This window comes from Rhinopithecus roxellana, chromosome 11 (genome assembly GCF_007565055.1).
Source record: "Rhinopithecus roxellana isolate Shanxi Qingling chromosome 11, ASM756505v1, whole genome shotgun sequence".
NCBI lineage: Eukaryota > Metazoa > Chordata > Mammalia > Primates > Cercopithecidae > Rhinopithecus > Rhinopithecus roxellana.
The window spans coordinates 4032507-4055779 of record NC_044559.1 but is presented as its reverse complement, the minus strand read 5'-3'; the positions used below and the strand labels follow the sequence as shown (position 1 = coordinate 4055779).

General features: G+C 34.4%; 1 protein-coding gene across 50 annotated transcripts in view; it reads right to left on the bottom strand.

Moving 5' to 3' along the window:
- PTPN20 (protein tyrosine phosphatase non-receptor type 20) overlaps positions 1-23273 on the bottom strand; it is a 102656-nt gene that overhangs the window by 35119 nt on the left and 44264 nt on the right. For 32 of the 50 annotated variants that reach the window (XM_030940206.1, XM_010383737.2, XM_030940214.1 and 29 more), the window contains 2 exons: positions 21273-21385; positions 1521-1672 (listed from right to left, as the gene is read on the bottom strand). The exons of 2 other annotated variants lie outside the window; for them this stretch is intronic. In XM_030940206.1, coding sequence (XP_030796066.1) covers positions 1521-1672; positions 21273-21385 — 265 coding nt within the window. Of the gene's footprint in view, positions 1-1520; positions 1673-19335; positions 19448-21272; positions 21386-23273 lie in introns of all 50 variants that reach the window. 16 more of the 50 variants (XM_030940230.1, XM_010383747.2, XM_030940221.1 and 13 more) reach the window with 3 other exon arrangements.

Genomic DNA, 23273 nt, shown 5'->3' with positions numbered 1-23273 from the left:
ATATGTAAAGCTCTAGTATATGATAAAAGTGGCATTTTGCATCACTCAAGGGAAGTTCCAGGAGAGTCTTGGGACAACTGGATAGTTATATAATGCTGAGTCCCTATCAAACATCTTATACCAAATTAAATTCTAGCTGCATCAAAGAGTTAAATGCTTAAAAAATCATAAAAGTACTAGAAAAAAACATGAAGTAATTATTACAATCCTAGAGTAAAAGAAGCATTCCTAAAGAGCACCGAAAGCCCCAAATCCAGAAGCCCCAAAAGAAAAGACTGCCATATTTGACCACTAAAAATTAGCTATTTCTTCATGGTAAACAGGCATGTGTGTGCAAGTGCATGTGAACCTGTGTGTAACACAAACAACAGCAGAAAAAATACTACATGTAAGACACAAAAAGGCATAATTTTTTCCTTAAAGAGTTAGTAATCGGCCAGGTGCGGTGACTCACGCCTGTAATCCCAAAGGGCGGATCACCTTAGGTCAGGAGTTTGACGCCAGCTGGCCAACATGGTTAAACCCCATCTCTATTAAAAATACAAAAATTAGCCAGGTGTGGTGGCAGGCACCTGTAATCCTAGCTACTCGGGAGGCTGAGGCAGGAGAATCGCTTGAACCTGGGAGGCGGAGGTTGCAGTGAGCTGAGATCACACCATTGCACTCCAGCCTGGGGGACAAGAGCAAGACTTCATCTCAAAAAAAAAAAAAAAGAGTAACCAATAAGAAAAAAAAAAAAAAGAAATTGGGGCAAAGAATTGAAACTAGCAGTTCTCTGAAAACATAAAAGGCTTAAAAACATATGGAAAGATATTCTTTTGTTCTCAAATAAAGAAATACCAATTAAATCATCAATAAGAAATAATTTGTCATTTAAGAGATGAGAAAAGATCCAAAAAATTGATAGCCCAAGATATTAATATTGTCTTTCTAGGAATTTGTTCTAAAAATATTTAAATATATGCATACAGTATATGAAGAGAGATGACTGCTGTTCATAATAGCAAAGATTAGAACAACCTAAATGTCCAAGTGTTGCATGGTAGTTAATTATATGGATAAGAACCTTAATTTCAGAAGTTAAATATTATAAGTACCTTAATTTTGAAAATTAATTACCATATAATTACTATGCAACACTTAAAAAATGAGATACTGCTATACATGCTGATAATATATTTGGAAATTGTATCTAGGTGGAAAACAAATTTAAGGATGTAAAGTGCATTCCAACAAATTTTTTAAAAAGTGTGCATGACCAAATGACAAAATGAATAGTGTAAAGGGGTCCTAGAAAGTCTTGAGAGAAAGAGAGAGACTTTCTATTTTATATCCTTTTATGTTATTTGGCTTTTTTTTTTCTAACCATGTACATCTATTACTTTAAAATAGATATAATATTTAAAAGTAAAAATAATGTACTAAAACCAAATAAAGAAAGAAAAGAAAAGAAAAGAAACCCTCTGGCAATGATATGGAAAAAGAAATCACATATAAACTTTTGTCAAGAAAATATTTACCATAAATTCCTGCATGATATCATATGTTCCTGTTTTTTTCTCAAGCATTTTCAAACAATCCTTGATGGCTGTCTGCTCATGAAAATTGAATATTAATGGCCGAATCTGAGCCAACTGATGTAGTTCCCCTTCAGAAACAATTTTGTGTGTATCTAAGGAAGAGAAAAATTCACATATGTCAGTCACTGGTATATATGTGAAGGGAGATTTTATTTTTGTTTCTGTTTCTCTTAAAGGCACAACCATTTAAGGGTAAAAAGAAGTTTATTTTTCCACAGGTAAAGAGTACATTACTTTGAAAGAGGCTTCCTTTGGAAAAATCATGGCTATTTGCACCTTGAAATTATACAAAATCCACTGTCCTTGGAGAAAACTGTTCAGTGCTACAAACATAACAGATGCTGTGAATTGAGAAGTGTTCTGTTTTATAATATGAATTGGGTATATGGATTGACAGTTATGCCAAGGGAAGAATGTACAAGGCTTAGATTAGGAAAAAGAGAACTTTTGCCTTCCCTGGGACCAAGTGTTTGGAAGTTCCTAGAGTCTGAGATGTGGGGATGTGGAGAGTTCACGTCCTATTTCATTACTCTGAAACAGATTGAACATGAACACACACACGTGCACACACACCAAGGATGGAGAGAATCTATGCAATGTAATTAATAAGACTGAATAATGGATACATATGGACACTTGTGACCAATAATTGGGGAGAACATTCTATTAATATTTAATAACATATGCAATCTTTTTATTGTTAAAATTATGATCTTTTAGGTCATGTTGACAGTCAAGGTTCCAAATATCTGAAATTTTATACATCATGTCCACTGGCCAAAATGCAATAAATCTAGAAGTCAACAGTAAAAGAATATTTTAAAAGCTTCAAAATTTTAGGTAAGATGTCCAAGTAAAACAAGTTCTCATGATCTCTTTGCAAAGCCAAATAACATGAACAATAATCAAGTTAATACCAGCAAAAAGATATATACAAAACAATACAGAAAAAGAAAGAGGTGGACATTTCTAAGAATCTGCACATTCCTGGGAAGCACATCTTGTCTTGGAACTCCACTATATACAGAGGCTCTTTGTAGAGTTGGAAGTGAGGGCTCTTGGTTGGGATAGACAGGCACAGAAATCCTAAAATTTCTCACAAATTTCCCTAACCTTAGTATGAAAGGAAGTCTAAGCAAGCTAGAAGGGGAAATAAAATTTCCACCAGATTAGAAGCCATTTTGATCATCTTTGATCCCCAACAGGAAAACCTTTAGACCTTCACATTGTGTTCCATCTTTGCTAGTACAAAAGCTGAGAGAATGAAGAGAGAAAAAAAATGAAAATGTAGAATGACTGGAACAAACACTGGTGTTGACTCCCCAACACTGATTCTACCGTCTGGCTAGTTAAAGCCATTTGTGATCATTCCACAGTAAGATCCTTCCAGTGAATAATTCAGAAATGGGTAGTTGATTTGCACCACCCATAGAAACAAGCTGGTCTTGTAAAAAAGAGAAGCAAACCTCTCTTCTACCTTCATCCCTCTGTACAGACATAAACAAAGAAGCATAAGGACCTAATTATTATAGTCTGCCCTGTTATGGCCACAAAAGGAAGGAGAATAGCAAATGTGAAAAACATAAAGAATCTATGTTCTTGGTGACATTAGCAACTGATCATACTGAACCTGGAATCCTTCCTATCTCTGGACTTCCATTATGGTAGAAAATACATATCTTTATCATTAACATCATTCTGAACTTGGTCTCTTTTTCTTGTAGCCTGGTCCAAGAAAGGTGAGGTTTCAGCTGTAGATCATAGGAATCATTTCAGCCAGTTTACAGAAAGGGATTTGATCTAGCTATTTGGTGCTTGTATCACCACTGGGTGGGCTTGAAGAGCAGATGCCTCTCTCATTATGATCCAAGAACAACACTGCATAATGGTCTGCCAAGAAAAGTTCTGTCTCTACTACAATAGGAAACTGAGGAAGTTGGAGATCATTCTTTCTAGCCACTGGCTCCTGGATGACACCACTTGAGCAACAATGGAGAAATGAGAAAGTCACTACCACAACTGTTGGCTCTAATAACACATCACCTTACCTATAATGAGGACCAGGAACGCCAAGCCTGCTATGATGCATAGCAACAAAATGGATGTCTCTCTAAATATTTACATCTTGGCTAAGTGCATATGATTAGTGAAGCCCAAATAAGCTGCCAGGAAGTCTTGAAAATGTAATTTTTCATTTTTCTGCCTGTGCCACACAGGAAGGTACGCTAGGAGAAGGGTATGATTGATAGTGAGTAAGGGCATCTATGATATCTGCTTAACATTTCAGCCACACCATGCCCTTTGAGTATCCTGCTCCTCGGTCCCTACCCTTTCAGCACACTTATCATTGTCCTCAGGCAAAATAAAAAATGCAGCCCTCCAAAATATAGTTTACAGGGGAAGATAATGAGATCCAAATAAAAATGGAAATCAAGAAGAACTCATTCCTGCTCAGTCAACAAAATCGAAGAGATAGAAAAAGCTATACATGTTCGTAACAAAACGCAATAAAACATGAAACAGAAAAAATAATAATATAATATAATATAGCATGCAGAATGATTTTTAAAATCTATTCTAAAATGGAAGATAAGCTTAAAAAGGAAAATTCACTGTGTATGCATCATCTGTCAAAAGAAAAAAAAATTATTTTAAGTAAGAGTTCACAAGGAGATAAGAAAACAATAGAAGGAGGTAAAAATTAGTTTATAAACCTAAGAAAATAAAAGTAAAACTCAAAAGTACATAATTATAGCAATTTATAATTATATCAAATTCTGCAAGAAACAAAGCAGACAGTTCAAAATTAACTTATTGACATAGGACAAAAGCATGTGTACATTTATTAATGAAGACAAGAAAGGTTTAAAAACAAACAATGAAAAGATAATGCATGTGAGGACCTCATTAGAGGTCAGGAGAAAAGTTGGAGACAGGGTGAGGAACTTGAGAAATCCTCCTTCGTGGGGCAAGCTTGGGAAGGGGAAAAACAGCATCCACAGGAATGGCACAAAGCATGTGCAGAATGCTTTTCCCTATTTCCCTAATGGACCAAAAGCATAAGAAGCTGGGGAAAGGCATGAAACTCTGTCATCCTCAAGGCATGAGTGAAGACTCATTAACAGTGGGGGTAGGGAAGGGAGAAGAACATCCTGGACTCAGGCCATAAGACATTCCCTACCCCTGGAGAATGGACAGAATAACAAAGAAGGTACCACCTGAGGCCTTCCTAAGACTGAGGCTGAACAAGGACATCAAAGAATGTCACCTCCAACCAGGCTGGCAAGCAAGGTAATCATAAGTAAGAGCTCTGTACTGGTGGGAATTAGACAAGATCATGGAGAGGACCTTCTCTGAGGTGCATGTACAATAGGAAGAGCTAAAGCAGAGGGTGGAGTAAACACTGAGGCAAATCCTCTACATGCAAGGTAACACTGGAGGAATTTGAAGCTGGTGGTGTATTGAGGGTAACCACAGTAACATCAAATCCAAGCCCTGCTGCATTACTGAATAAATTGATGTAACTCCTCACACTGAAGGGCTACCAAAAAAAGAGTCATGTCCATCCCTATGTACCTCAGCGTCTAGAACTTAGCTAAGAAATACTACAATAGCTCCTCTTTATCTGCAGGGGATATGTTCCAAGACCCCCAGTGAATGCCTGAAACTCTGGATAGTACTGAACCTGACTGTCATCAACTGAAACATATTTTTGTTCATGTCTTCCACCCATAAATTTAATGCCTTTTCCATCTTAAGTAAGCATGTATCATGCACTGTGGCCATAACTTTGGCACTCTGATGTGCAACAGCAAAACTTGGATAGAAGAATACCATAGGTCTAAGCAACTTTAGCATATGATTTTTTTTCTTTCCTTATTAAGTCAAAAACATTCACCTTTTCATGTAAAGAAAGCACTTTACAGCTTCCCTTTGGCATATCCAAACTGCCAGCATTACTGCTCTTTGGGGTCATTACTAAGTAAAATAAGAGTTACTTGAACACAAGCACTGTGAGGCCAAAACAGTAGATCTGATAACCAAGATGACTACTAGTTGGCTAACAGGCAGGTAGCATATACAGCATGAATATGCTGGACAAAGGGATGATGCACTCCCAGGCAGGAAAGAGCTAGACAGTGTGAGGTTTCATCACACTGCTCAGAATAGCGTACAATTTAAAACTTACTGTTTATATCTGGAATTGTCCACTTAACATTTGTAGTCTGTGTTCGACTGCAGGTAATTGAAACTATGAAGAGTGAAACCACGGATAAGGCATTTTTACTTCCATCTCTAGACTATACAATATCCAGTTTTCAACCAAAAAATTATAGAGTACACACAGAAGAAAAAGAGAAAAAAGTTGTCAAGAGACAAAACAATCAACAGAACCTGGAGCTACAAGTTTATTTTGTAGAAAATAGCTACAAGAAATATTTTTGTAGAATTTTTTGTATAAAAGCTACAATAAATTTTTTTTAAAACAAAGATATAACATATGTTAAAACTGTCAAGTGATGAATTTAAAATAGTGATAATCGAGGTGTGAAAAGTCAGTGGGAAAAGTAAACAACATACATGAACAAATGGAGAATTTCAGTGGAGAAATGGAAGCCATAAAAAAGAATCAAGTGGAAATGCTTAAAGTAAAAAAAATTGTAAGAAATTAAGCACATTATTGATAAGCTCATCAGTAGATTTTACAGAGGCAAGAAAAGAATTCATGAATTACAAAATAAATCAAGAGGAATTATCCAAATTAGAACACAGAGAAAAAAGGTAGATGAGTGGCGGAGGCAGAGAAGAAGAGACCATCCAAGAACTACCAGCCAATATCAAACAGACTAATATATTATACCTGTAAACGGAATCCCAAAATAGAAGAGAAGGAGAATTGGGCAGAAGAAATATTTGAAAAGATAATAACTGAGAATTTCTTCCAAAATGAATGAGACACCAAGCCTCAGATCCAAAAGCTCATCAAAAACAATATAAGCCAGAAGACAACTGAGTGACAACTTTAATGTAATCAAAGAAAAAATCCACACAAAGAAATCAAGATTTCAGCAAATACATGACTAATTATAAAAGCTAGTATTCTTGTAACAATAATGTGTAACTTCACTTTTTCTTTTCTACATGATTTCAGATGACATTTTTCTAAATTTATTAGTCTAAAAATAAAAAACTGTCATAACTTTAGATTGTAAATCCACATTTTGTTTTCTACATAGGAAACTAAAGCATTAAAAACATTATTTTATGTTTTGGGACATATAATATATAAGAATGTAATTTTGTGATAACAAATGAAAAAGGTGGGGGGCAGAACTGTTAAAGGAGCACAGTTTTTTGTTTTTTGTTTTTGTATTTTACTGAATTAAGCTGGCATAAATCCAAATTAGAGTGATAAGTTTAGGATGTTAAATATAATGCCCATGGTAACCACAAAGAAAATAGCTAAAAAATATATATAAAGGAAAGTTTTTAAAAATTTAAATATTTTTTTACAAAAGGCAACTAAATACAAAAGGAGACAGTAAGGCAAAAAAAAATAATAATAATAAGGAACAGAAAAGCTACAAGAAATATTTTTTTAAAACAGCAAAATGAGAGAAGTCCCTCCTTATCAGTAATTACTTTAGATGTAAATGAATTAAACTCTCCAATTGAAAGAGAGATTGGCAGAATGGATTAAAAAGTAAAAACATGACTCAACTATACACTGTCTACAAGGGACTCACTTTAGATCCAAAGACACAAATAAGTTAAAAGTAAAAGAAATATTCCATGCAAACAGGAACCAAAACAGAGCATGAATAGCTATATTAATATCAGATAAAATCAATTTTAATTTTAAAAAATTAGAAATGACAAAGAAGGACATTATATATCAGGTTCTATATAAAAAGTTCAATACAGCAAGAACATATAACAATTATAAACATTTATGCACCTAATAACAGGTAATCAAAATACATAAAGCAAAAATTGACAGGAATGAAGAGATAAACAGTTTTATAACAATAATTGAAGACTTCAATATCCCATTTTCATTAGTGGATAGAACAATCAGACAGAAGAAGAGGGAGGAATTGAATAATATAATAAACGAAGTATATCTAACAGATACATACAGAATCCTCTGTGCAACAACAGCACATATTCAAGAACACATGTAATACTTTGCATGTGTTAGGCTTTAAACTAAGTATCAATCTATTTTAAAAGATTAATATCACAAAGAGTATCTTCTCCAAATGCAAGAGATAAAATTAGAAATCAAATATAAGAAAAACTGATAAACTTACAAATTTGGGAAAATTAACATATTTTTAAAATTCCAATGGATCAAAGAAGAAATTACAGGGGAAATTAGAAACATTTAGAAATGAATGAAAACATAACACAACATATCAAAACTATGGGACACAGCAAAAGCAGGGTTAAGGGGGGAATTTATAGCTATAAATGCTTACACGAATAAAACAAGACCTCAAACTAGCTTTACAACATAAGGAATTACAAAAAGAAGAACAAACTAAACCTAAAGCTAACAAAAGGAAGGAAATAGTAAAGATTAGAGCAGAGGTCAAAATATAAAATATAAAAAAGAGAAAAATCAATGAAACCAAAAGCAAATTCTTCAAAAATATCAACAAAATGATGTGATGAACCTTTAATTAGATAAACTAAGATAAAAAGAGAAAAGAATCAAATTACTGAAATCAGAAACAAAAATGAGGACATTACTACCAATTCTACAGACACAAAAAAGGGAGTACTATGATCAATTGTATGCAAAAAAAAAAAAAAAAAAAAAAAAAGCTGGATAACCTCAATGAAATAGACAAATTTATAGAAACACAAAACCTACCAAAACCAAACCACAAAGAAATAGAAATAGACCTATAACTAGTAAGGTGATTGAATAAGTTATTAAAATTATCCCAGAAAAGTAAGCCCTGGATCCAATGGCTTCACTGGTAAATTCTACCAAACATTTAAAGAACTAACACCAATACTTCTCAACTGTTCAAAAAAATTAAAGAGTAGGGAACACTTCCTAACTTATTCTATGAGACCAGCATTATCCCAATATCAAAGCCAGACAATTACCCTACAAGAAAAGAATATTAAAGGCCTATATCCATCTTAAACATTGATGTAAAAATCCTTAACAAAATAGTAGCAAAGCAAATATTCAGCAGCATATTAAAAAGATCAAAAGACTATGTGGGATTTATTATCGGAATGCAAGGATGACTTAACATCCTTAAAATCAAGGTAATACAACACATTAACAGAATGAAAGGGGAAAAAAGACATAATTATCTCAATTGATGCAGAGAAAGTATTTGACAAAATTCAACATCCTTTCAAGGTTATATTCTTTTTTTTTTAATTTTTATTTTTTGACAGAGTTTCACTGTTGCGCAGGCTGAAGTACACTGGAGAGATCCTGGCTCACTGCAACCTCTGCCTCCTGGGTTCAAGTGACTCTCCTGCCTCAGACTCCAAAGTAGCTGGGATTACAGGCACCTGCTACCACGTCCAGCTAATTTTTGTACTTTTTCTTTAGTAGAGACACGTTGGCCTGAATGGTCATGAACTCCCTGACCTCAGGTGATCTGCCTGCCTTGGCCTCCCAAAGTGCTGGGATTATAGGCATGAGCCACCATGTCTGGCCTATTTGTTTGTAGAAAAAAAATTCAACAAACTAGGAACATAAGGAAGATACATAAACATAATAAAAGTTATATATGGAAAACCCACAGCAAACATAATCAGTGTTGAAAGAGTAAAAGCTTTTCCCCTAAGATCAGAAACAAGGCACGGATGCCACTTTTGCCACTTCTACTTAACATAGTATTGGAAGTCCTAGTCAGAGAAATTAGGGGAAAAAAAGAAATAAAAGGCATCCAAATTGGGGAAAACAAAAAGCAAACATCTCTGTCTGCAAATGATATGATATACATAGAAAATGCTAAAGATGACTGGATTTTACACACACACACACACACACACACACACACAGAGTTAAAAAAAAATTCTGTAAAGTGGCAGGATAAAAAGTCACACACAAAAATCAGTTGCATTTACATATACTCACATGAACCATCTGAAAATGAAATTAAGAAGACAATTTCATTTACAATAACATATAAAAAGAAATAAAATACTTTGAAATTAGCCAAGAAGGGAAAGGGAAAGATTTGTACAAAGAGACCTACAAAACATTGCTGAAAAAAAATTAAACAAATATATCTCATGTTCATGGTTTGGAAGATTTAATATCATTAAGATATCAGTACTAACCAAAACGATCTACAGATTCAATGCAATCCTTATCAAAATCCCAGTGACCCCTTCTGCATAAATAGACAAACTCATCCTAAAATTCATATGGAATTTCAAAGGACCCCAAACAACTAAAACAATCCTGAAAAATATGGGGAAAAAAAAGACTCCCACTTCTTGATTTCAAAACTTACTACAATACTGCAGTAATCAAAACAGTCTGGTATGGGCATAGACAGACATATAGGCCAAGGGAATAGAAGAAAGAGTCCAGAAATAAAACCCAATGATTTTCAAAAGTTGTCAAGGCCATTTAATGGGAAAAAAACAGTCTTTACACAAATGGTGCTGGGAAGCTGGATATCCACATGCAAAATAATAAAATTGGATCTTTACCAAATGCCGTATACAAAAATTAACTCAAAATGGATCCATTACCTATATGTAAAAGCTAAAACTATAAAACTCTTACAAGAAAACATGGCAATAACTTCAAGACGTTGGATCTGGCAATGATTCCAAAGGTACAAACAAATTTTTTAAAATATAATTAATAATACTGACATATATACTTAAAATGGTTAAGATAGTAAATGTTATGTTATGTAAAGTTTACTACAATAAAAATAATTTGGAGAAAATACCACTAAGTAACCCGTAGATCAAAGAGGAAGTCACAAGAGAAATAGGAAGACATTTTGTTAAAAATGTATAGATTTTATTTTTTAGAAAAGTTTTATATTAAAAAAATGAGCACATAGAATTCCCATATATCCCCTGCCAAAGTTTCACTTACTATTAATGTTTTACATTTGGGTGGTACATTCATTAGTATTGAACCAATATTGATACATTTTTGTTAACTAAAGTGCATACTGTATTTTGGTTTTCTTAGATTTCCTTAATATCTTTTTACTGTTTCAGGAGCCCATCTAGGATAAAACATTGTATTTAGTTGTCAGGTCTCCTCGGGCAACTTTTGGCTACAACGGCTTCTCAGATTTCCTTGTTTTTGATGACCTTGATAGGTTTGAAGAGTATTGGCCAGGTGTATTCTTCAATGCCTTACTATTGAAATTTGTCTATTTTTTTTCTCATGATTAAGACTGGGGTTATGGGTTTTCAGGAATAAGATCACAGAAGTAGAGTGCCATATTTATCCATAGTATCAAGGGTATATTCTATCAACATGATGTATGACAGTTGATGGTGACCTTGATCACCTGGCTGCAGTAGTGTTTATTAGTTTTCTCTACTATGCAATTATTCTTTGTACTCCTCTGGCCATACTGTACTTTTTGAAAGAAAGTCAATATATGCAACCCACACTTAAGAGTTGGGAAATTATGATCCACTTCCTTTAAAATTGAATATCAATGTAATTTATCACAAATTCTTCTGCATGGGAGATTCGTCTCTTCTTTCCCATTTATTAACATATTTAATCATTTATTTGTATCAGTATGAACTCATGGAAGATTAGTTTATACTTCATACTATAATCCACTGCTACATTAGATTGTTGTTCAAATTGTTCCATCTTTTGCTACTTAGAATGAGAAAACATTATAAATTGAATGAAAATAAAAACACTTCAAAATGTGTGGGATGCAACTAAAGCAGTACTTACAGGAAGATTTGTTGTATTAAATGCTTGTACTACTGTTGTCCCTCTGTATTTGCAAGGGATTGGTTCCAGGACCTCCCACGAATACCAAAATCCTCGGATGCTCAAGTCCTTTACATAAAATAGCATAGTATTTGCATATAATCTAAACACATCCTCTCTCTCAGATACTTTAAATCATGTCTAGATTACTTATACCTAATACAACATAAATGCCATGTAAATAGTTGCCATACTATATTTTTAAAATTTGTAATTTTTTTGTTGTGTATTGTTATCTTTGTTCTTAAAATATCTTTGATCCACAGTTGAATTTGCAGATGCAGAATCTACAGATATGAAGGGCCAGTTGTATTTACGAAAAAGAAATATATCAATAATCTTAGTTTCCACCTTAAGAAATTAAGAAAAGATAAAATAAAATCCAAAGCAAGAAGGAAAAATAATAAAAAGCAGAAATCAATGAAATTGAAAACAATGAGAAAGTAAGTGAAACTAAAGGCTAGTTCTTGGAAAATATCAATAGAATTGATACAGTCTCTAGCCAAACTGATCAAGAAACACAGAACAAAGACACATTTTATGTAACTGAAAAAAAAGAGAGGTGATCAATGAAGATAAGACATTAAAAAGTTAATAAGGGAATATTACAAACAACTCTAGTGCCATAAGTTAGACAACGTACATGAATGGGACAAATTCACTGAAAAATACAAACTGCCAAAGCTCATTAAAAAAAAAAGAGAGAGACAATCTAAAGAGTCCCATATCAATTAAATAAATTGAATACTGTTGTGGGCTGAATTGTGTAACCCCCCAAAAAATACATGTATACTAAGTCCTAACTCACAGTAACTAAATGTGACCGTCTTTGGAGATAGGGTCTATAAAGAGATGATTCAGTTAAAATGAAGTCATTAGAATAGCCCTTAATGTAATGTAACTGGTATCCTTATCAGCAGAGATAAGACACGGATATACACAGCAGGAAGACCATGTGAAGACACAGAGGAAAGAGGGCCACCTGCAAGCTGAGGAGAGAGGCCTCAGAAGAAATCAACTTTGCTGACACCTTGATGTTGGACTGCTAGCCCACAGAACCATGAGAGCCATTCTTCGATACTTTGTTATAAAAGCCTCCCCCCCCCAAAAAAAAAAAACTGACACAAATATGTATTTAGAAACCTCACAAATTCCAGGTCCAGTTGGCCTCACTGGTGAATTTTACCAAACATTTAAGGAAGCGATACTACCAATTTTATATAAACTTTTCCAGAATATTGAAGAGGAGAAAACACTTCCAAATAATTTTATAAGGAAAGCATTACTCTGATACTAAAACCAGAAAAAGATATCACAAAAAAGAAAATTACAGATCAATATCCATCATGAATATAAACACAGAAAAAGTCTTCAGGAAAATACTAGCAAATCAAATCGTAAAAGATAAAAACAATATTATACCATGACCAAGTTGGGCTTATCCCTGGAATGCAAAGCATGTTAGATATTTGGAAATCAACCAAAGTAACTCATCATATATCAACAGGCAAAAAAAGAAAAACTATATGATCATCTCAATAGATGCAGAAAATGCATTTAACAAAAGTAAGAATCCATTCATAATAACTATTTGGGAAACTAGAATAAAAGGAAGGCTCCCTTAATCTGATGAATGGCATTCACAAAAATCCTACAGCTAACATTATACTTTATGATGAAAAACAGAATGCTTTCTCCCCAAAATGGAGAATCTTGAAAGATGTCCACTGTCTTTCATCTTATTCAACATTGTACCAAAGGTTAATGCTAATGCAATAAGTCAATAAGTCAAAAAAAAATAAAAGGAAGGGAGGGAGGGAGGGAGGGAGGGAGGAAGGAAGGAAGGAAGGAAGGAAGGAAAGAAAAAGAAAGAAAGAAAGAAAGAAAGAAAGAAAGAAAGAAAGAAAGAAAGAAAGAAAGAAAGAAAGAAAGAAAGAAAGAAAGAAAGAAAGAAAGAAAGAAAGAAAGAAAGAAAGAGAAAGAAAGAGGAGGAGGAGGAGGGAGGGAGGGAGAGAGGGAGGGAGGGAGGAAGGAAGGAAGGAGAGAAAGAAAGAAAGAAAAAGAAAGGAAGGAAGGAAGGAAGGGAGGGAGGGAGGAAAGGCAAGGCATATGCACTGTAAAGGTAGAAAAAATAAAACTGTGTTTATTCACCAACATAAGTATCTACATAAAAAAATTCCAAAAAATATATTTAAAAGGTCCTAGAATTAATGAGAGTTTAGGAAGGTTGAAGGGTAACACATGGGTAATATACAAAAATCAATCATATTTCTATCTGCTATCAATGAACAATAGAAGCTACAATATTTTTCATAAGTCCCATTTACAATAGCACCAAAACATATGGAATACTTAGATATAAATGTAACAAAACATATATACAATCTATATGTTAAGACTGCAAAACAAACACTGATGAAAGAAATCAAAGCAGACCTAAACAGAGTGAGGAATGCTTCCATCAGGAGAAACAACTACAAATCCATTGAACTGGAATTGGAGAACGCCACTAGGCCATTTCGGGCTCCTCATATGCTACTGAATCATCATGGAAAGGGGGATTACTACACTGCCTAGTATGCTGGATTCTAAGTATTAAGGGGAAACGGGGCTACTGCTATCCAATGGGGTAAGGAGGAATATGTCTGCCATGCCAGTGATCCTCTAGGTTGTGTCAAGGTGATTAAAGTCAATGGAAAACTACAACCACCCAATCCAGGCAGAACTACTAATGACTTAGATCTTGAGGAATGAATGTTTGAGTCACCCTATCAGACCAGGAACCACAACCAAATAGGATGTTTGCTGAGCTGAAAGAGAATACCAAACAGGTGTAAGACAGCAGTGATCAAAACCAGATACAACCATGTGACCAGCTGCATAAACAGGGATATAATATTGTGACTTTTTCTTTTTTGATATGCATGTTATATATATATATATATATATCATATTTTTGTTCTCTTTTAAAAGTATTAAAGGGAATATGAATCACTTGGAAAAGAAAGACTATCACTCAAGATAAGAAAGAGACACTTTTGGAGAAGGGGAGAGAATGTTTTCAGTTGTACACAGATTAGTTTTATCGCTGTAGATGCAAGCATAATGATGTCTTTATTTGGATATTAAGTAACATTTAAAACGATGTGTATGGGTGCCAGCCTGATATAGTGTGGACTGTGACAGCTTTATAATATGTTAACATGGCTAGGCTGGACCACTTTTCCCAGAATTCTGTTTCCTGAATGTTTCCAGCTAAGACAGGGCACAAGCGAGGTCCTCATGGCAGATATGGAAGGTGAACATGGGGCAGCAGCTATTCTGTGCTCAGATATACTGTGGATGATCTCCTGACTCCCCTCATTCTATATGTGGAAGGAAGAACCTAAAATCACAACAGTGCCAATCCTACCTGAATGAATGTAACTGGCGTGTCATTCTATCTACATTTCAAACAAGTTTACACAAGAATGCACAAAATAATTTAAAATCACCGAGGTAGCAAAAACTTGCCCAAATAGCTACAAAAATGTATATTTTAAAAAGTTAGACGGAGGATTTTCCTTTCCAGATATGTTTAGAATGAATAGAATCAAAACAGAATACTATAATATGTCCACAGGAACAAACAAGTCAATTAGTAAAAAAATTTAGAGAATACAAAAGGATCAACCATTTTTGGAAACTTAATACGTGATAAAAGTATACATAAATTCATTTGGGAAATGTGGTTTACTTAGTGAATAGTGCTGGTATAACTGTCTAGTCATATGAAAGAAAATAGTTTTCTATACCCCTATAATATTTAGCAATAAACTGCAGATAGAGTCATGATCTAAGCAAAATAAATGAATAAAAATTCTGAAGAAAATTCAGGAGAATATTTGTATGTTTTTCCTGTAAAGAAGACCTTTTTAAGCATTTTAGAAATTAAGAATGTTCATGAAGGTCTCCCTTCTTAAGGTATAGAATTGAGGGTCACAATTTATAGCACATTTGTTGGACAGACAACATGTTAAGATTTCCAACATGTGAAGAGTTCCTACAAATTAATAAGAAAAGAAAAACAATGAACAAAGTTTATAAATATGCAAATCCAAGAAGAAGTTAATAAACATATATTAAGATACTTGATCCTGGCCGGGTGCAGTGGCTCACGCCTGTAATCCCAGCACTTTGGGAGGCTGAAAGGGGGGTGGATCACAATGTCAGGAGTTCAAGACCAGCCTGGCCAACATGGTGAAACCTGGTCTCTACTAAAAATACAAAAATTAGCAGGGCATGGTGGTGCGTGCCTATGGCCCCAGCTACTCGGGATGCTGAGGCAGGAGAGTTGCTTGAACCTGGGAGGCAGAGGTTTCAGTGAGCCGAGATCACGCCATTGCTCTCCAGCCTGGGCGAGAGAACAAGACTCTGTCTCAAAAAAAGATAATTGATCCTACTAGTAATCAGTATAACAAAAATTTGCATAATAAGGAGATGCTGTTTTTCATCCATCAGATTAGCAAAAATTAGAAAACGGGTTATCTAATAATAACAGGAAGGTGGGAAAATTGAACCATCCCTAACAGCTTAGGGTAACAATAAATTTCTCTAAGCTTTTGGAAAGGAATCTGGTATTGCCCATTAAAATATAAGATGAACAAAAACTTGTTCTTAACTATCTTACTTCAGGGAATCTAACCAAAATCAAAGTATCAGTACTTAGGAAATGTGTAAAAATATATAATGCAGAAAAAGTCAATTGGAGAATGGGTGAATGTATTATGGTATCTACATACAATGAAATATTAGACAACTATTAATCCTATGTTAGAATATGTCTTAACCTATGTACATAATATAAGTTTAAATTTTAAAAACTACGGTTGCAGAGTAATGGTAGAGTTGTAGAGCACACATCAATTTTCATTTAAACTTTAAACAGAAAATCTGTTTTTATATCTTTGTGTATTGTTAGATAAACTATTAATATTGGTTGCCTCTGAATCAGGATTCAAGATGATGGGAGGAAATTATTAACTTTTTCTCGATATCATTCTATATTGATTTTCATTAAAATATTAGCATATGTTAACTTTATAATTTTTTTTTTAATTTTGGCTTTTAAAATATTTTATTAAATGTTAAATAGGTACAAAATAATAATTAAGTGAAATATCTTTAAGAAAAAGAACAATACATACCCAATTTAAAACTGAACATTAGCCCCTGATGATCCTGTGTCCCCTTCCCAGACCTCATTCCTTGTCCTCCTCCCTCAGGGTATAATCACTATTCTGAATTGTGCTATCATTCCTTTTGTTTGTTTTGTTTACCCTTTACGCTGTTTTGCATATTTTGCAAGTTTATATAGATTAAATTATTTTGTTTTAAATCTCAACTTTTTTGCTAAGACTGCATCTGGGTTTATTCATCTTCACATTAAACAAAATACAATATCTAATTCATACATGCTGGTGTTGACAGATATCTGAGTTATTTACAGTTGAAGTCTATTACAAACAAGCCTAGTATGGACATTCTTGCATATGTCTTCTGTTACAAAAGGAAAAGAGTTTCTCTAAGATAAATAACCAGGAAGGAAATTGCTAGGACATATGGCATGTGCACATTAAAAGAAACACCAAATTATTTTCCAAAATGGTTTCCATCAAGCCACATACTCACCAATATTAACTATTATCACATTTTTAAAAATGGAAACCATCTAGTCAGTGTAAATTATTATTTCAATATGATTTGATTTTCACTTCCCTGATTCAAAATTAGGTTGGACCACTTTTTCATATTTTCTCTTCTGTGAAATGCCTGTTAATGTGTTTTGCCCATCTGTCTTTTACTTATTAATATGCAGTTCTTTATATTTTCTAGTCATTAATCCTTTGTGAGCATAGACCTCAGTAACAGACCCTAGGAGGAGCTTAACCATAGTCCTAAACTGAAACTGACAAGGAGGGTACTAAGAAAGAAAAAAGCAATGTCTATCTACTTTTCCCTAGGAACTGGCCTTACTCTAACAGCTAAGACATGGTATTCCCTGTTTGCAAAGGAATATGTTCTTATTTTTATTTTTAAAATATATTTATATTCAAAATTCCATTTCTGCCTAAATACAGAAAGCTAGTATGAGCATCACTCATACCCTAACAATATATACAAGTTGAAAAAAAAAAGCACTAAATCAAAAATTTTGAACCCATCAGAGAGCTGAAGTTGCAGGGCAACCAAGTAGTCTGAAATCTAAGAAAAGACAGACTCTCCTAAAGAGTGACAGGACATGAACACTGGCTCCCTGTTGCAGTTCGAAGGAGAAAGAGATACCAGGCACTATACAAATGGGAAAGAAGTATTCAGACATAAAATGTAATGTACTGCTGATAGCTGGATGTGGGCCAGTGTGACAATACAGAACAGTGTAAAGCCACAGACACAAAGAGAACTTGCACACATTCAAAGACTCAAATTCACAGACCTCCAACAGGTGCTCATAAGAAAGACTGAGAGCAGAGCAGGAGATGGGAAGAACCATTCCCTCAGAAAGGTAGGCTTGGAGGAGGGGAGCTACTGTCATGGTAGAAAATGCATAAAGCCCGACTAAGACCTATTTCTCCCAGAACAAAAGCCTCACACTGCAGGAGGAGGAGGATCAATTCCTGCTGTATATAAGTGTAGACACACTGCAGTTGGGAAAAGAGCAAACAAAACCCCTCTATTCCTGGAGAAGTTACAGAAAGCAGTCCTGAGTCTTGAGTCCTGAGGATTTGATGCCATTATTATTACAAAACTCCTACCACTACACTAAGTGAAGGGGAGGAAACCTTCTCCACTATAGACTTGCCAAAGGTGTCAGGCAGAGTCTGGATGCCATGAGAAGGGGTAGTATCACTGACCAAGCCTGTCACTGAGGACCAGGGACGGAGGACCTGCCCAAGGCTGAGAATGGAATAGGACAAGAAACAATGACTTGGCCCTCCCTCCCCAGGCAAGCAAGCACCAGTCTACTGCTGGAAGATGGGCAGAAGAAGGAGAGAACCCTTCTAAAGCACTGGCACACAGGGAAGGCCCAAAGTTGAGGATGAAACAGGAAAAGGTCAACAATAAAAACTCTTTAGCACCCCAGCTGCCACCCTGCACACAAGCTAAATCCTAAGGAATTCTAAGCCAATGGTTCACTATAGGTAATGAGAGCAACACAAAACCAAAACCCAGCTCATGTCCTAAATGGCCTACCAGAGGAATAGGCATGACTATTTCTAGGCATAAATTCTATTTACTTCAGTCTCTTTTTTTCTACACCCAGTACCAACACTCAATCAGATATATAGACATATAATGAAGCTGCAGCAGCTGCAACAACAGAAGCCAGTGTCAAAAAGCAAAGCAATCACAGAAAAAAATATCAGCAACAACCCATCTGTCAGAGTTATCCAACAGGGAATTTTAAATAACTATCATTAACATGTTTAAGCTCTATGAAAAATGCAGACAAAATGCATTATCAACAGAGACAGAATCTGTAAAGGTGTCAAATGGAAATGTTGTACATAAAAAAACACTGTATGCTTTCAATGGGTTCATTAGTAGACTCGACACAACCAAGAAAGGAATCAGTAAACCTGAAGATAGGCTGACAGAAATTACCTAACTGAAATACAAAGAGTAAAAAGAATAGGAGGAAAAAAAAGTAAAAAGCAACCAATAACATTAGTACAGCTTCTTTGGAATACAGTTTGTCTGTTATACACTTATGACCCAGCAATCCCACTCCTAGATATTTACCTTAAAGTAACGGAAACTTATGTTTACACAAAGTTTGTGAATATCTGTGGTATTATCCATAATTGCCAAAATCTGGAAACAACCCAGTGTCCTTCAACTGGTGAATGGAATACTATTCAATAAAAAAGAAATTAAATACTGATAAATGCAATGACACAGATGAATATCAAAAGAATTACGCTAAGTGAAAGAAGTTGGACTCAAAAGGCTACCTATTTATGATTCCATTTATATAATACCTTGAAAAAGACAAAAGTAAAGAGAATGAAAATAGATTACTGGTTGCTAGGCACTGGTGGTAGGGTTGAGTTAACTACAAAAAAATACAAGAAAAAAGTGTGGGGAGATAGAAATGTACTATACCTTGATTGTGGTGGCAAACCTTGGTCAAACCTCATAGAACCGTATGCTAAAAGGGTGAATTTTCCTGTATGCCTCAGTTTAATTAAGCATGTTTTAATTAATTAAAATTATGCCTGATTTTATAAAAGCATATTCTTATAACAAACTATTTTTGTATATTTTGTATATAGTGTGGACTGTGATAGCTGTATAATATGTTAACATGGCTAGTCTGGACCACTTTTCCCAGAATTCTGTTTCCTGAATGTTTCCAGCTAAGACAGGGCACAAGCGAGGTCCTCATGGCAGATATGGAAGGTGAACATGGGGCAGCAGCTATTCTGTGCTCAGATATACTGTGGATGATCTCCTGACTCCCCTCATTCTATATGTGGAAGGAAGAACCTAAAATCACAACAGTGCCAATCCTACCTGAATGAATGTAACTGGCATGTCATTCTATCTACATTTCAAACAAGTTTACACAAGAATGCACAAAATAATTTAAAATCACCGAGGTAGCAAAAACTTGCCCAAATAGCTACAAAAATGTATTTTTTAAAAAATTAGAGGGAGGATTTTCCTTTCCAGATAAATTTAGAATGAGTAGAATCAAAACAGAATAATATAATATGTCCACAGGAACAAACAAGTCAATTAGTAAAAAAATTTAGAGAATACAAAAGGATCAACCATTTTTGGAAACTTAATACGTGATAAAAGTATATATAAATTCATTTGGGAAATGTGGTTTATTTAGTGAATAGTGCTGGTATAACTGTCTAGTCATATGAAAGAAAATACAGTTTTCTATACCCCTATAATATTTAGCAATATTTTTGTATGATATCTGCAGTTTAATAATTGTGTAATGTGATATTTTCTTAATTGGGTTTGATATGTTTCAAATAAAGTCATTAGAGAAGATGTTTCCAACATTTGATGGGATGTTGGTTATGGATGACCTTCAAGATCCTCTCCAACTCCAAGGTTTTTGAGGTGTGCATGTGATCCCCCAAGTTTACAAACACAAATTTTATAAATATATATACACACATACACATATATATAAAGTATATATTCATAGTTCTAATTACATTTATATTATATATACATGTAAATACACATACACAAAAAGTTCTGAAATATTCTTCAGTGTTATAATTTATTATGCATATTTGTTGTTTTCTTTTTCCCACTATAAATATGTGATAATTTGTAATCCAAAAATGTTATTATTTTACTTACAAAGCATATATTGTGCAACAAATTTTTAAAAAGGAAATTAGGAAGCAGGTTGTTATTTTTCAAATCTATAAAATATCTACCTTTAAAAAAATGGATTTTACTAAACTGACATATTTAATACCTTAAAATACTTGAAGAAAGGACAGAAATTAGCCATTCTGAATATGGGGTGTGCAGCATTTTTTTAATTGTATTTTTTTATTTTTAAAAGAAAATCCTAGAAAAGCATATTTTCCCATTTTTTGAAGTTTTTCCTAGCTCTTTCCTTCACTGGTATTAGAAATATCTTTGTGCATATCTCTAAAATACAGCCTCAACTTGTTACTACAAATAGGATGATGTCATACCAGAAAGTAGAGGGGAGAGAGCCTGTGAGGGCCCTGCAGGCTCCTCATTCTCACTGCTCCACCTGTCTCTTCTGAAGGGGCCTCTGGCTGTCCACATGCTGGGATCACTGCCACTAGAAAAGAAATGTATATATTTGCCCATGGTTTCAAAGAATATATACATTTGAGAAATACTTTCTAATCATCTTTATTGATCATTTAATTGACATTCACTTCCATTTCAATTCAGTCACCCACTCCCATTGTCATCACCTGAAATTGGCTCACTTGTGAGATAATCCCCAAATCCCAATGTCTGATCATGAACTCCATCTCCTCTCACTACTTTTACCTTGCAAACTAGTCGCCTTAGATCCATCCGCCTATTTACCTTCTCCTCTCCTTTACCTAGGCTGCGGGAGGGAAGTACTAGGGTTACTGGGCTTTCTAATATCAGCAGAGAGACATTTGGAAAACACCAGCATGTCCCTGGTTGGTTTCCTGTACCACTCTTCCATGGCAGCTAATTCCAAGCCACCATCCTGTTAGAGTCCTTATCTTAATACTTTCTCTGCCTTAGTAAAACTGTAACTTCTTCTAGAAAATACAAGCCAGAAAACAGAAATTCTTTCAATTTATTATCTTTTAAAACATTTACTTAGATGCATCAATGTCTTTCTTATTCCTTGCTTTCTGCCTGTTCAAAATTCATCCTTCCATGTTCTTAACCTGATTCCTTCTACCTCCTCTAAGGTACTTTTCTATAATTTATGTATATTTTTTAACATATCATGAATCACTCCCTATCTACAAATTCTCTCATATCATACTCAATTTTCTGTATCTAAAAAATAGGAAATGCTTTAAAATCTGTCTAGCTACTAATCGTTAACAGATTTTTCAAATACTAGCCCATATTCACTTTCTGTTTCCTTAGCAACCTCTCCATACTCAGCTGACTCGCTAATGCTATCAACTTGGCTCCTGTTGCATTTTCATTTGCAAACCTACCTAGCAAAATCCTCCTAACTTGACTTCCACATCTAACCTTCAATGTTTAGAGAAAATTCTTACTAAAACACAAACTTAATTATACCTGCCCACCAATATCAGGATAAATCAAAGCCCCTTATCAGACACCTAAGTTTAAGATATTGGCCAGGTGGCCTCTGTGTACTTTTTCATCACCATCTCCACTGATTTCCTACCTCCACTGTATGCTTTAACCTTAGCAAAATAAATGCCTTTTTCTTTTACTTCTGTAAGGCATTTCGGGTTTCTTACTCTTTTCTCCTTCCCATTTTTTCTTGGATTACTCTAAACATTTAATTAATCTCCACTGACTGCCACTTCCAGCTATCCTCACCTTGCCACCAGCATTCCTCCTTCTGTGTGGATAATAGACAGTTTCACAAATAAAACAAAAAGACCTTCCCTATGCATCCTTTTCATTTTAACAGACTGAATAAAATGTATACTCAGCTTCACGTATATGGCGTTATTTCCCACTCCAGCCCACGCTGTATTTTGGGCTCTACTTCTCATCTTCTCCAGCTTCCTGGCATTCCACCTCACACACACCCTATGACTCTTGGCACCTAATATTTCTCCCCATTAGTAAGATATTTTCACAACTCCTTACCCTCACTCAAACTTCTTCCTCTTGCCTGAAATGTTCTCCTTTTCATCTGCTAGGTTTCTATTTAATTAAATCCTAAATTCAACCAAAATATCTTTTCTTCAGAGAAGCTTGTGGGAAACCTCCCTCATGCATAGTCAGTCTTCTGTACCCGCAATCTTTGGATTTTGACTCTAAAATAATGTTTACAACATTGTACATCAATTTGTCTTTTATATGTCTGTTTTCCTAATTAAACTGTGAACTAAAGAGCAAAAAATATATAGTAGTTTTTATTTATGTACAATGCTTAGTATATCATAGAAGCTCAAAATGCCTTTGGAATTACTGTTATTTGTTTAATGCACTTCTGAAAGTTGTACATACAAATTTCATACAACACA